This window comes from Gopherus evgoodei, chromosome 3, assembly GCF_007399415.2.
Source record: "Gopherus evgoodei ecotype Sinaloan lineage chromosome 3, rGopEvg1_v1.p, whole genome shotgun sequence".
Classification (NCBI taxonomy): Eukaryota; Metazoa; Chordata; order Testudines; family Testudinidae; genus Gopherus; species Gopherus evgoodei.
Window position 1 is genome coordinate 72,211,211 of NC_044324.1, and position 14,830 is coordinate 72,226,040.

General features: G+C 39.8%; 1 protein-coding gene across 2 annotated transcripts in view; it reads left to right on the plus strand.

The window, feature by feature from the left end:
• BCKDHB (branched chain keto acid dehydrogenase E1 subunit beta) overlaps positions 1 to 14,830 on the plus strand; it is a 264,232-nt gene that overhangs the window by 10,706 nt on the left and 238,696 nt on the right. The window contains exon 3 of one of the 2 annotated variants that reach the window (XM_030555804.1): positions 1,218 to 1,286. The exons of the other annotated variant lie outside the window; for it this stretch is intronic. Coding sequence (XP_030411664.1) covers positions 1,218 to 1,286 — 69 coding nt within the window. The remainder of the gene's footprint in view (positions 1 to 1,217; positions 1,287 to 14,830) is intronic. 2 annotated transcript variants of the gene reach the window in all.

Sequence of the window (14,830 nt, forward strand, 5' to 3'; positions counted from 1 at the left end):
TTGTGATGTATTGCAAAACATTGCAGATCCTCTAGTTTTATATATTTAATATATAAATGTGTTGATTTCTCTGTGAGAAATAATAAAGTAGCCTGGCTTTAAAAATCCTAAAATTATTTTTAAGAGATCAAAGGTTCAACAATCAACCAGTTTAAGGGAAAGGACTGGACTGCTTTTAAAATTTGGATCCATTTACTGTCTAATGGCTTTTTGGTGGTTTGTATGGTTCCTACTCCAGATTGCAAAGAGCATAATAATGGTGAGTATTTAAGCTGGCAACTTGCACAGTTATTGCACTATCTCTTCTTTTCTCTGAAGTTGGTACCTCCAGATGAGGGTGTAGCACATAGGTGAGACATTGGGAGAAACTTGCTATTTCATGGATCAATTAATATTTGTGGTGATCAGTTCAGAATTTTTCAGGAGCATTAAAATCATGTAGAAATGAAATGGGAAATGAAACCAGTTGAAGCTTACAAACTAGTGGATGAGGAGTCCTCACTTAGGACATTTTATTTTTGATTAAAAGGAAAGATCGCATCAGATCTTAAACTTTTTAAAATGGAATGTCTAAATTCAGTGGCTGTGTGGTTAGTGTCATACACTAAACTCCTTGGAATTTTTAAATGATTTTGTAATAACTCAAGTGCTGTGGTATTACTTAAATATTTTTCTGAAATGTTCCTGCAATAGTTTCTGAAACATAGCTAGAATAGTTTAAACATTCTATTTTGGGCCAGAAAGTGTATTGTTATACTAACTCCTCTTCTTTCTCTTCCTGTGGCTCGTCTTTTGTTTTAATGTTCTGTTTTTTAAATAGGCAGTGCTGACCTATGAGAGTGTAAGAGAGGTAGGGGAATTTTGATTGCTAATGCACATACTATATGTTGATGAAAAATACAGTACTTTGGGGTCAAATTAACTATCCTTTTGGGCATGATGAAAGGCATTGAATTTTAGATGTTTCATTTTAACTATAATATTTGTTGCATATATTGAGTAAATCGTTTAGAAACCTATTAAAACTTGTTCTTGCTCAATCATGAATGTTGAAACTTAAGTTATTGAATGTAAATGGAAACAGTAAAATTCAAGTGAGGACTGTGCTAACGGTTTATAAATGGTTAGACTAGAATAAATAGGATTATCATTTTCATACTAGATGAGTGTTAGTTTAATTTTATTTATGAATACAATGTATGACTTTTATTTTGCAGTAATATTTGGTGAAGATGTAGCTTTTGGTGGAGTCTTCAGGTGCACTGTTGGCTTGCGAGACAAATATGGTGAGTTAGCTGCGTCTAAACAAGCAATGTTAGATTTAAAATCTTTCCTTTTCCTACTATAGTTTATGATCCTAGATGAGTCTTGTGGGGAAAATCATGTAAATGAGTTTGTTTGTCTTAGTTTTGATATAGCTGAAGATTTCTGTTTTGAACAGATTTTATTCTTCTGTTTATTAATAGGAATTTCCAAATTAGGCATTAAACTTATGAGGCCAAGTTCATAACTTAAATTTTATTTTCAACTAATAGGCTTGCAAAAAATTTTTTTTGTTTTTACAAGAATTCCAAGTTGTAGTATCTCTTAAGATCAGATAAGTAGTATTTATCTTTACTCACAACTAGTAACCTGTGATAGTTCAAACCAACTGTATTACTTCATTTTCTTTGTGGAAGCAACATGCATTTCTGGATCCTGTGTGTAATTGACCAGGAACTGAGTTTTGGGCCCTATATTCAATTTGGTTTTAACACTTTCCCCGTTGCCCCCAAGTATACCACTTTCTCATGTGGTTTAGCTAGCCAGTGTTAGAACCATAATTGAGCTGTTTGTAAAACTGAATTCTTTTACTCATTTTTTCCGGCACTGTGTATAAGGAGCCTCAAAAATGTTAGTTACCCAGTGCACAAATTAACCAGAGCAGTCATATTTTTTTAACCTACTAGATATGAAAAGCTTAACTTGAGAAACTGTATGGAAAATAAGGTGTTACTTTTACCACATCACTCAGTCCTTGGATAATCTCATGAAGCTTGGCTTAGTAATGAGGGACGATACGAGGAAGTTTGTTTAAAACACTTGGGAATCTTAACTGTTGCTTCCTCTTGTGGGATCATTGTTGTGCTGTCTGAGCATCTCTTCAGTGGCACATTCTCAATTATCCTATTGTCCCATTGTATGTCTGAGTCCAGATTCCTATAACTGATTCTGTCTTTCTTTCAGTTGCCTAGGGGAAAAGTTAGAATTCTCCTTGAATTATGCTGGTGTAATTCTGACTGCAGTGAAGTAGTCTTGATTCGTGTGTCATAGCTCTGTTAGACTCTGTTCTTCTGGTTAATGGCGTTTTCTGAGAAAATGCCAAGAAGTACTTTCTGAATTTCTGCTTCACAGTTGAAATAGCTCTCCTCTGTTTACCCATTGAATGTATGGTTTTTAACGTAGCTTTTATGGTTCTAATAAAAATACTATCAGTGTAAAATAATGTTAGTGTTTCATGTATTATATTCTGGGTAATATCTATAGCTACTTGCATGGTAGTTAAGAGTAATACTGGATAAGATGGTCTCCTTGCGTGCTTAAGGCTATCACTGATGCATACTATGTCTCCACTGCCCTGCAGTTAAGACTACGGGGTGTGTGAATTACAGCAAGCTCTGAAGTGCTGCGCTGTAACTCCCTTGTGTGGATGCTGTGGGCTGAACAGAAAGGTACCTAGTTCAGAATATTGGCTACTTTAATGTGAACTAGGTATTCTTTCATTTGCACACAGTGTTGACATGGGGAGTTACAGCACAGCATTCTGGTGTTGTGTAATTTACCCCCCTGTAGTTCAAACTGTGGGGCAGTGTAGACGAGCCCTAAGCCTGTCTGACTCAACTATGCATATCTTCTTTCTATGCCTCACCCTCTTACTGTAAATTCAAATAAGCTATTGGTTTATCTTTTATCTGGAACTTTGTTCATGGTAGGCACATTTAAAAATCATAGCTACAGAAATCTAGCACTGTAATTTTTTGTATACTAATATCTGCATCAGAGTAAGGTCTCTGTGACATTACAGTTGGTTGCTGTGAAAATTAACACTAGATTTCAACAGGGAAATAAGCAGTAGGAGTAGATGGGTTCTCAAGCAAATATCCTGTTTCTGTGCAAATGTCCCTAGTAGTAAAGGAGAAGGGAAAGCAAATACAAGTTGTATTACCAGGAGACTGTTTACGCAGTATATTGTGTATGCAAAAAATCAAAAAAAGGCCTTATTGATATTCTTATCAATGAGAGCCAAAGGGATCTTTTAAATGTTTGTTGTTTGAAGGTATTTTCCACTTATCAGCAATAAGCAAATGTTAACAGATGATCTTGTATCACACCACTGTATTGGTGTAAAATGTGAGGGTGTTTTTATTTTCCCTGACAGGAAAGTCCTCCTTTCTTCTTGTTTTGTGTTTTGTTTTTAATTCTTCCCTCCCCCCTTTTTTTAATCATCAAGATCACTAGATGGCAGTCTGTCTCTGAAAAGTAGTGCTCTAAGAGCAAGTTGGTAGTCTCTTTTTATTTAAATACAGGGAGCAAGATCTAAATACCAATTTGTATTCATGTAGGCAAAATTTAGTCTATTAATGGCTCAGTACTACACAGTGTTACTCAATATCAAGACTATGGTGCCCAGAAGTTGGGGAGAAAGTATTTTAAAATAGAGATTTCTTCCTTGAGTGAATCAAAATTGACTGTGTGCTATGAAAGCCATTTAAACCTCGTGTGGATCTTATGCTTATCTCAGGAAGAGGGTGGCAAGAGAAAAAATAAAATCCTAATTTTAAATCGGGTCAACTCTTAAAATGTCTAATTATGAGACTACATATAATTAAATGCTTTAGCTTAGAATTTAAATGCACAGAAGTTAGTAAATAGAAGTTTGTTTTTTCTCACAGCAGCTGTAACTTGTTAGTATCTGAATTAAACCTGCACTAACTCTTCAGAGTCCCTTTTTGGCAGACCCAACTATATATTGGTATTAGCATGTGAACCCGCTAACACACCTTTTCTGCCGCTTCTCAACAGTGAAGGTGTTCCTGTGGGACTCCTGAGATGTATGTATGGATGCCCTTATGGCGATCAGAGTAGAAAAGATCATGCGTGCCCTTTCCCCTCTTTGTCCTGCCATTGGATGGCCTATTCTGTTCTTTCTCTCTTTTTTCATAAATGTGCTTTGGCATGGGAGTCAAATGTATAGCTCACAGCCTGTGTCAGGCCCACCTGGTGTATGAGTCCTGCGTGACATGTTCAGACGGCAGAATCTCAGCTTCTTAAATAAAATTCTAGCTCTCATGGTTGAGAACTTTTTCCAGATGAACAGAGTTATAGTACAATATTTGCTTTCCTGAGTCTGTATATGGCTTGTGGCTCTGAGAGGTGTGATCTCCCATGCCCCCTATTAATCTAATCAGAGTATGAAGTAAATGACACTTTGTCAACATTAACTATTATATTGCTGATAATTTTAGCATGTAGATTGAGGAAAGGAGTGAGAAGTCTAGGGGTGGGAGAGGAGGACTGTTGTAGGGAAGGAAATGCAAAAGGAAGAAGAAAGTAGAGACAGGAAAGCCAGAAATAGACAATGGAGAGTAGGGGGAGGCAAGAGAAACAAAGAATAGTTGGGTGGGTGAGGGGCTTATTCCCACTGAATGTGGCAATGAAGTAATTAAATAATGATGAAACTTTTTTTAGTTACTAGTAAAGGCCAAATTCTGTCCTGTTCCTCAAAATCTTCATGCTGACATTAGTGAGTTTTGCTGTGAATGTAAGGGGATATAGAGTCCTAAAGCTGTGTTCCTGTCAATGGACTGTAACTAAAAGTGGAATTTAGCCTTCTTTACTGAGTAAATCTGACATGCTATCCCATAGGAAATCCCCAGCATTTTCCTAGCTAAACAACTGTAGTGGCAGGTTTTAAGTGGCTGCTCCTTTTGTACCGATCAGTTGCTAAGACTTATTAGCTACCATGCTAGGTTTATGCTGAGCACCTGCAGTTAGCTCATAGAGAACTTGCTGGGTGGAGGGGCAAGAGTATTTTTCTTTAGTCCCAGATTTGGACCTTAGCGTCCAAAATATGGGGGTTAGCATGAAAACCTCCAAGTTTAGCTACCAGCTTGGACCTGGTACTTGCTGCCACCACCCAAAAAATTAGAGTGTTTTGGGGCACTCTGGTCCCCCTGAAAAACCTTCCCTGGGGACCCCAAGACCCAAATCCCTTGAGTCTCACAACAAAGGGAAATAATCCTTTTTCCCTTCCCCCCTCCAGGTGCTCCTGGAGAGATACAGGCACAAGCTCTGTGAATCCAAACAGAGTGACTCCCCCTCTCCGTTCCCAGTCCTGGAAACAAAAGCACTTTCCTCTTCACCCAGAGGGAATGCAAAATCAGGCTAGCAAATCCAACACACACAGATCTCCCCCTGATTTCTTCCTCACACCAATTCCCTGGTGAGTACAGACTCAATTTCCCTGAAATTTCCCAGAAAAGAAAACTCCAACAGGTCTTAAAAGAAAGCTTTATATAAGAAAGAGAAAAAATACATACAAATGGTCTCTCTGTATTAAGGTGATAAAATACAGGGTCAATTGCTTAAAAGAATATTGAATAAACAGCCTTATTCAAAAAGAATACAAATCAAAGCACTCCAGTACTTATATTCATGCAAATACCAAAGAAAAGAAACCATATAACTTATTATCTGATCTCTTTGTCCTTACACTTAGAAACAGAAGACTAGAAAGCAGAAACTACTTCTCCAAAGCTCAGAGAAAGCAGGCAGACAGACAAAGACCTCAGACACAAAATTCTCTCCACCCAAAGTTGAAAAAATCCGGTTTCCTGATTGGTCCTCTGGTCAGGTGCTTCAGGTGAAAGAGACATTAACCCTTAGCTATCTGTTTATGACAGCTACCATGCTGGGTTTATGCTGAGCACCTGCAGTTAGCTCATAGAGAACTTGCTGGGTGGAGGGGCAAGAGTATTTTCCCTGCTCCCACTGTGGGTGTGTGATGAGCATTAATTTCCCCTTCAAAGATCCATAACTGCTGGGAAGAAGGATGGCAGTGCTCCCTATTACATGGCTCCTGAAGACATTGCTGGGCTGGAACAGTAGTATAGTGTGATACTGTCTTTTTAAAATTAGTCCTGTGTAATCACCAGAGGGCCTCCCATTGTGAGGGGTGTCGCACATGATGTAAACACACTTAAGATCTGCATGCTCAGTGTCTGTAGGAGCCATCTTGTTTTGTCTCTAATAAAGACAGTTGTGGTTTAAACTTTATATCCCTGGTCTTACTCTGGTTCCTGAAATACAGCAGCTGCAGTAGAATCATGAAGACAACACTCTGATGTCTGACCATGCTAGAAAGCATGCCAGGAACAACCAAAGTGGCCAACTCTTTCCCACAAGTCCAGTGGGAAAGACATTGGATCACCAGGGTTCCTCTTGTCCATTCCTGCTTATTGGAGAGACTTTGAACATTCTCAGTCCAGTGTAGTAATCTTCACTGATCCTGGGCTGAGGTTTGCAAAGTTAATAAACAGGATTCTCACTTTTTGTTTTTAAATTCTTAGGGGGGAGGAGGAGAAATTGTATCCTTTAAGTTTAATACACTGTGGAGTTCAACTATCTCCTAATCATTCCATATTCTTTATGAAAATATGCTTATGATATGAATATGACATAACTGAGATCTACTTTATGCAAGATGCAGGACCGGCTCCAGGCACCAGCTGACCAAGCATATGCACCTTGGGGCAGGGTGGCACTCAGGTTTTTTCTTTTCTTTTCTTTGGTCGAGGCAGCACTGGAGGGTGTTTTTTTTGTTTGTTTGTTTGTTTGTTTGTTTGTTTGTTTTTTTTGGCAGCACGGCGCTTGGAGTGGGGATGGGATTTTGGCTGCATGGTGCCCTCGGAGGGGTACAGCAGGGCGGTGCTCTTCTTTTTTGCTTGAGGCGGCAAAAAAGCTAGAGCTGGCCCTGACAAGATGGCTCATGTAAGATATCATGGGAAAGGTTATGATTTACTGAATATGATTATCCAATTTTTATGCCTGTATATTTTCTGTATCTGAAGTTAAGAATATTGACTGTATCTGTATTTCAACTGTGATACTTTGGATGACGCCCACTGTTAACACTTCAGGTACAACAATGGAAAAGCCAGACAGGGGGTCTGGTCCATCAGCAAGGACAACGAACTGTGAAAAGCTTGGCCTTCCTGAGGATGCGTCATACTGCCACTGACTCATGGACACTGGGATCCTACAGAGTCAGGTGGTCTTGTCACTAAAACATTACCTAGGAGGTCTTGTAATTTTCCACTGGAAGGGCAGGAGTGTCAAGTTTGGGAAACCAAAGTATTCCTGTCTTATGTAAATCCTGCTTAAGGGTTGGGAGGAAGGCAAACAAGACTCCTCTTCTCCGTGACCTGTCTACTCAGGAAGAAAAACTGAAGGCAGGGGGAGTCCAGACTGAGATGGGGGTCCAGTCTGAAAAGGAATATAACTAGAACTCTGAACCACAGAAACTTTGCAACCTGCCTGCGACAATATTTAGGGCGAGAAATACTATTTGTAACCAGTTGCTTTAGTGAAACTAGCTTAGTTTGTGTTGGAATACTAAGCAAATGAAATCAGCTTTGTTTTGTTCTGTTACCCCTTTTACCACTTATCTGCCTTTTTATAATTGTTAAAATTGGTTTTGTTTATTAAACCCAGTTCCTGTCATTTCTAACGGGTAGGAGGCGGGGAAGAAGTGTGCATACCTCTCTCTACATTGAGGGGGGGAGCAAATTTCATAATATATCTTCGGGTCTGCACTCCAAAGGAGGTGGACATCTGAGTGCTGGAGCAAGTCCCTGAAGCTGAGTCTTCCCAGAGCTGATCTGCAGCTTGGTGTGGCCCTGCCTGTGTGTGTGTGTTAGAGGAGGTTTTAAGAGCCTGGCTCAGCAAGACAGGTTAAAGGGGGCCCATGTTGGCAGAACAAATAGACTCAGTGGTATCTCAACATGTCAGGTGGCTTCCCAAGGGTTCCAAGCTGTCACAGGGACAGTCTTAATTGAAATGTGGCATTAAGAAATTTTGTCCATGTTCAGTGTGGTCTCGAAAATGAGTGATTAGGTACACATTACTGTAAGTACATCGTGTGTTTGTTTTCCCAGATGGGTGTGTATACAGACTTTCTAATGTCTAATCAGATAAATATAGGCAGCTGTATTTCAAAATATGTGCATAGCTGTGTGTTTGTATTTGGATAATTTGGTTCATTAAAGCTATATCACTGTAGAAAATTATGCACTATTTTCATTGTTATAATTTCTCAGTTTTTATCACAGTTGGCAAAGCATGTAATCTTCGTTGACTAACTGCATTCCTGGGAGGAGGGATGGTCTAGTGGGTAGCATACTACACTGGGATGTTGGAGACCTAAATTCAATTTCTGACTCTGCCACTGCCTTCCTGCATTACTTTAGAAAGAGTGAATTTGTCCATACTTTCATTCCCCATCTGTAAATTGGAGTTCACAATTAATCCCTCTCCTGTCTTTTTGGATAGTAAGATGTTTGTAGGTACTGTCTTTTACTATGTTTGTACAGTGCTTAACATAGTTGGGGACCTGAATTACAGTGGTGTTCTTGAGCAGTACTATAATATAAACGTTTACAAACTGAAGTCTATAAATAGCCTCTTTTGAACACAAACATCTGAACAATATCCTGTGATACAGCATGGCCAGAGGGCAGCAGGAAAGTGTTAGCAGGGAGCCTTATTCCCTGCAAGGGGAGGAAGGTTTGGTATAGATTAGAGCACCTGAAGCCAATTAGAGCACCAGCAGTCAGTCATGTTATAAAACCCCCTGCTTCAGTCACAGTGTGGGCATTGGAGCAGGAAGGTTTGGTTGGAACAGAGAGCAGTTTGAAGGAGTTGGAGAAGAGAACAGTTTTGAAGAGAGACACAAAAAGAGAGTTTGGAGGAGTGCTGCGGTGGGCTGAGAAATCCAAAATATAAATGTTGTACTCACGTTTCAGCATATAGTATATGGAGCAATATAAACAAGTTTTTGTTTGTATGAAATTTTAGTTTGTACTGACTTCACTAGTGCTTTTTATGTAGCCTGTGGTAAAACTAGGCAAATATCTAGATGAATTGATGTACCACCTGGAAGATGTCCAAGTACCGCCAGTAGTATGCATATCCCCGGTTGAGAACCACTGATTTAAAGTCCCTCTTCTTATTTTATATCTCTTGCTATGTGTGACTCATTTTGTGCCATAGCTTTTCTGATTTTTGCCTCTAAATACTTGTTTTGTGCTTCTCCTTAGCAATCTGTCCATGATTCCACTTTTTGTTGGATTCCTTTTTGCTTTTCCGTCCTTTTAAGGAAAAGGAGCCTCCTTTTTGAAGAAGCCATATTACTATTGCTATTTTTCTTTCACGCTGGGATGGTTTGTAGTTGTACCTTCTTAGTTTCTCGTGTAAATGATCCTATCAGCTCTCCTGAACTCCTTTTACCTTTTAGCTTTTCTTCCCATATGTCTGCTTTTTTTGGTGTCCATTGTCAGTATTCTGTTGCTCTCACTCCTTCCTTTCCTTAGAATCATAGATTTTCAGGTCCTGATCACTTTCACTCAAATTGCCTTCCACTTTCAGACTGACTACCAATTTCTCCCTTTTGGTCAGAATCCAGTCTAAAATGGCTGTCCCCTGGTTACATCGTCCACTTTCTAAAACAAAAAGCTGTGCCCAGTACATTCCAAGAACGTACTGGAAACTGTTTTTTACCATATTTTTCCAACAAGTATCTGGATAGTTAATCTCTCATTACTGTCAGGCCTTATTTTGAATATCTCTGGTATTCTAGAAATTCCTCATCCATCTTCTGTTTCTGATTTGGTTGTATAGCAGACCCCTTAGCATGACATCCCTATTTCTTTTTATCCCTTTTATCATTACCAAGAAACTTTTGGGTGGTATGCCTCTCACCTTCTTCTGGACCTCAGAACAAGTGTATATATTCTTGCTATATAATGCAACACTTCCTTCCTTTTTATCCTGCCTTTCTTTCCTGAACAAGCTATACTCCTCTGCCAATCCCACTAAGTCTCTGATGCCAGTTAAGTCCTACTTTAGCTAATATACTAATTGTTATGCTGTCTGGAGCAGCTCACAACTGAGTGCCTATCTCAGGACAGAGTGTCAGAAAACAAAGGCAGACACCCCAGACTAATGGTATATTCTGTAAGTAGATTTCACTAAGCCAGTAATAAATGTGAACTCCTGGATCACTTTACTGGTCTTACACTGGAGCCACAGATGCTCCCTTTAGCCTCTCCAGTCTATAGTGCCACCCAGACACACTGAATTTTGTGATAAAAGGATACTTAAACCTAAAATCGCACTAATCAGGTTTATCTCAGTCCTGAGAGTGCAGTCATTTATCCCAGATCAGTTAGTACTCTGGGTCTTGCATCAAAGTTGAGGCTGGCAGTTTATTATAGGCCTGACTATCAGCTAAGAGAAGGAAACGAGTTAATGAGTGGGTTAAAGTAGTTAAAATATATGTTCAAGTGAGTCTATAACTACCAGTAGTGGCAGAGATGTAGTAATATGCCAATTTCCCAAAAGTCTTTCAGGGCTACCTAGAATAACCTTGAGGATCTCCATCTTTTTGTTTACTTATTTTGTCCTGTTAGAATCCAAACAGTCCAGAGATAAAGGATCTTTGACTCCATATTGTATCTTCATACAAAAAGCAAGCTGACCATGTCTCTAACCGCATGAGCTTTTCCTTTGAGGGTGAGTGAGGAGTGCACTTAAACTTTTGATCTCCAGCTATATACATAAGTGCTTTGAAATTTAGCACTTTCTGTTAAAGACTTTAAGTCCTTCATTAGCATTTCACAAGATTTCTTTGGTAATTTTAGTTACAAGGGTATTTACTGTCTAAATATTTGCTATTACATTATGACAAGAACAGATGATTGAAAACATACAACTAACATTCCACTAATTTTCATAAAGTTTAAATGTGTGAATACATACTTTACTTTGATCTACAGTTGTGAATTTTCCTGAATATACTCTAGCATGACCTGGTCGGCCAGTGTCATACCCCCAACACAAAAATTGTATGCGAAGGGGAGTCACTGGCGCTCCTGAATACACCTCAGGGTTTTCCTATTCTTTATAAGGCTTCAGCCACTTCATTCTCCTTTCTCTGGATATAAATTTATTTCCATATCAAATTCCTGTAGGGTTAAACTCCTATGAAGTAATCTAGAATTGGTGCCCATGTCAAAGGGGCACGATCGCTTAAAACAATAAAAAAGTTTTAAGAAAATAAGGTTCAAGTTGCCTAAGAGCCCAGACCATGACATAGCATTCTGTCTTAATGGCCCCATAATCTTGTTTAGTGGGGATGAGTTTTTGCTTAACTAGGCAATAGGATTGCCTCTCTGCACCGCCCCTCTCTCCTCCCCCCGCCACTCCATCTTGTGTTAGAAACATCAGTACACAGCACAAATGGTTAGCTGAAATCAGGGTTGACCAAAACAGGTTCTTTAGACAATGCTTCTTTTAGGTTCTGGAAGCCTTTCTCACAAGCTGCTTTCCATACCGCCTGGCAGGTTTTCCATACTACTGGCCTCCCTGTGTTCTAGGTAGTAGGGTGACCAGATAGCAAGTATGAAAAATTCAAGACAATGCATGGGGGTAATATGCACCTATATAAGAAAAATCCCTAAATATCAGGACTGTCCCTATAAAATTGGGATATCTGGTCATCCTACAGGGACGATACCTCTGCAGCCCCCCACCTTGCGCTTGGAGACCTTGACAATGAGGTTGGCTTCTCTCAGTCTTTGTAATGCAATTCACCCATGGTCTTGCTAGGAGTTATTGACTTGGCTATTTTCAATCACCCATGTTGGCACTGGCAAATGTTTGTAACACCTGCAGCACCTCATTAACAGGCTGCTGACGGGTAGTTCCTGAATTTATTAATCCAAAAGCCATAAATTTTAAATTTATATAGTCCAGCTTCCACTACAAATGCAGATTCCCTGCCCCCCCACCACCGGCTATCAGCACCTAAGGGAATTTGCCAGTACCCAGAAAACAAATCCAGTGTGCTTATGAATTTTGTGCCCTGTAAGGCCTCTATTTGGGGTACAGGATATGGGACAGGCTGCTGAGCTTGAATTGATTTGTAAATTAGATACCATTAACTCTGGCTTGAATAGAGACTGGGAATGGCTGAGTCATTACACTACTTGAATCTGTTTCCTTATAACTATCCTTACACCTCTTGTCAATGGTCTGAAATTGACCATCTTGATTATCACTACAGAAATTTTTTTTCCTGGTGATAAGAGGTCATCTTAATTAGCCTCCTTGAGCTAGTATGGCATTGTGTGTGTGTGTGTGTGTGTGTGTGTGTGTGTGTACTCTTCTTATATGTTCCATTCTGTGCATCCGATGAAGTGGGCTGGAGCCTACGAAAGCTTATGTTCAAATACATTTGATAGTCTCTAAGGTGCCACAAGTACTCTTGTCTGTGTGTAGATTACAGAAAACTAAATAAAAACCATCTCATGGTTTTGTATTTTTAGGTACCATTACAATAGCAGAGGATTTTTGATATAGGCCTTGTCTACACTGCCACTTTTTACAGCATTAAAACTTTCTCAGGGGTGTGAAAAAGCACCTCCCTGAGTGCTGCAAGTTTCAGTGCTGTAAAGTGGCAGTGTAGATAGGGTGCCAGTGCTGGGATCTACTCCCCTAATGGGGGTGACTTGCCTTTATTTTATTTTATTTTAAAACAGTGCTGGGAGAGAGCTCTCACCTGGTGCTGCGACTACACAGCCATGTTAAAGTGCTGCTGGAGCAGCGCTTTAATGTTGCCAGTGAAGACATACCCTTTGTGATTACCTTCCTTTCAAGCATGCTTCCCTCCCCCTCCTGGAATTGTTTCTGCATTTCCCCTTTAGCCTGGTATGCTCTGCCAAGAAGAGGGTGGGGCCCCAAGGTTTGAATGGAATGTGCAATCTTGTCACTTAAACCTGGCTGGTTGGAAACTACATGTGTTTGTGGTGCTTTAAAAGGGTGAACATTTCCTGCTTTGGGGAAGGCTTAAACTCGATCCAGAACTCAGTGCTTTCCAGATAGGGTGACCAGACAGCAAATGTGAAAAATCGGGACAGAGGGTGGGGGTTAATAAGAGCCTATATTAAAAAAACACCCAAACAGCGGGACTGTCCCTATAAAATCGGGACATCTGGTCACCCTATTTCTAGAGGAGTTTCTCCCCTGCAGTCTTTGACCAAATCAATTAAAGAGGTGGATAATTTTTTCCTCAGAGTATGTTTACAGCCATCTTCCTTTCATGGTAAACTTTTAATCTATAGATGTGTACACAGGCTTCTCTGCATTGGGCGTCCTTACATTATATGTTACTTCAGGGTTCGGCAACCTTTCAGAATCGATGTGCCAAGTCTTCATTTATTCACTCTAATTACTGTGTGCCAGTAATACATTTTGATGTTTTTAGAAGGTCTTTCTGCAAGTCTATAATATATAACTAAACTATTGTATGTAAAGTAAATAAGGTTTTTAAAATGTTTAAGAAGCTTCATTTAAAATTAAAGTAAAATGCAGACACCCCCCCCCCCGGACCAGTGGCCAGGACCCAGGAAGGGTGAATGCTACTGAAAATCAGCTCGCGTGCCGCCTTTGGCACACATGCCATAGGTTCCCTACCCCTGTATTACTTCATTCACTCTTTCAGTCATCTCTGAAGATCCTTCCCAATAATCCTTTGTTTTTCCTCAGAGGAATCAGCATTTACACCAGATCACCAATGACATAATGAAGATAGATCATTTTGATATTCGTCCCAAACTTTGAGTTTCCTGACTTTTTTCTTAAGGTTCTGTTAGACTAAATCTATCATAATCTTAAATTCTCCTTAAAACAAATGAACTATTTCCCTATTGACTGTCCTGTTTCCTTGGTATTGCCCTTTCAAGATCCTCAAATCAAATCTAGGGGTCCCCTCACCTGCCTTCCGTACTGGAGATAAAAGGGGGCAACACTTCTGTATGCATATGAAAGGTAAGGAAGTAATAGGTCTCAGTCGTTTTTCACGCTAGGAGACGTACATTCTTAGCATAGCTTTTATAGTTCCATTAAATCTTTCCACAAGCCCATACCTTTCTAGGTGATAAGGAGCAGCCTTTATATGCCTCACTCCACGTAATTCCTGTAACCTTTTAAAGACTTCAGACACGAAGTTTACACCATGGTCTGACAAGATTTCTGTGGGAAAACCTACTCTGCTGAAAATGGCGAATAAACTGTAGCCACTGATTCAACTTCAATATTAAACAAGGCTCTGGCTTCAGGATACCTAGTGGCAGTGTCCACTACAACAAGTATATGTCTCTTTCCATTCCTGGAAGGTTTAATGAGAGAGCCCACACTATCTACAGCCACTCTGGCAAATGGCTCTTTAATAATGAGAAAAGGCTGCAGTGGCGCTTTACAATGTCCCTTTAATCCCTTATGCTTCTGACATAAGTCGCAACATTTACAATAATCTTACTGTCTCAAACACGTGAGGCCACTAGAAATTCTGTTTGTCAGACTCCCCCCCCCCCACACCCCCTGACTGTCCTGCAAATGGGCAGTCATGGGCTATCTGGAGCAATTCTCTCCTGTATCTTTCAAGTACAACTACCAGCTTGCAAATCTTACCCAGGTACCTCTTCTTCGCTATAGGAGCTTCCCTAGAGAAAAC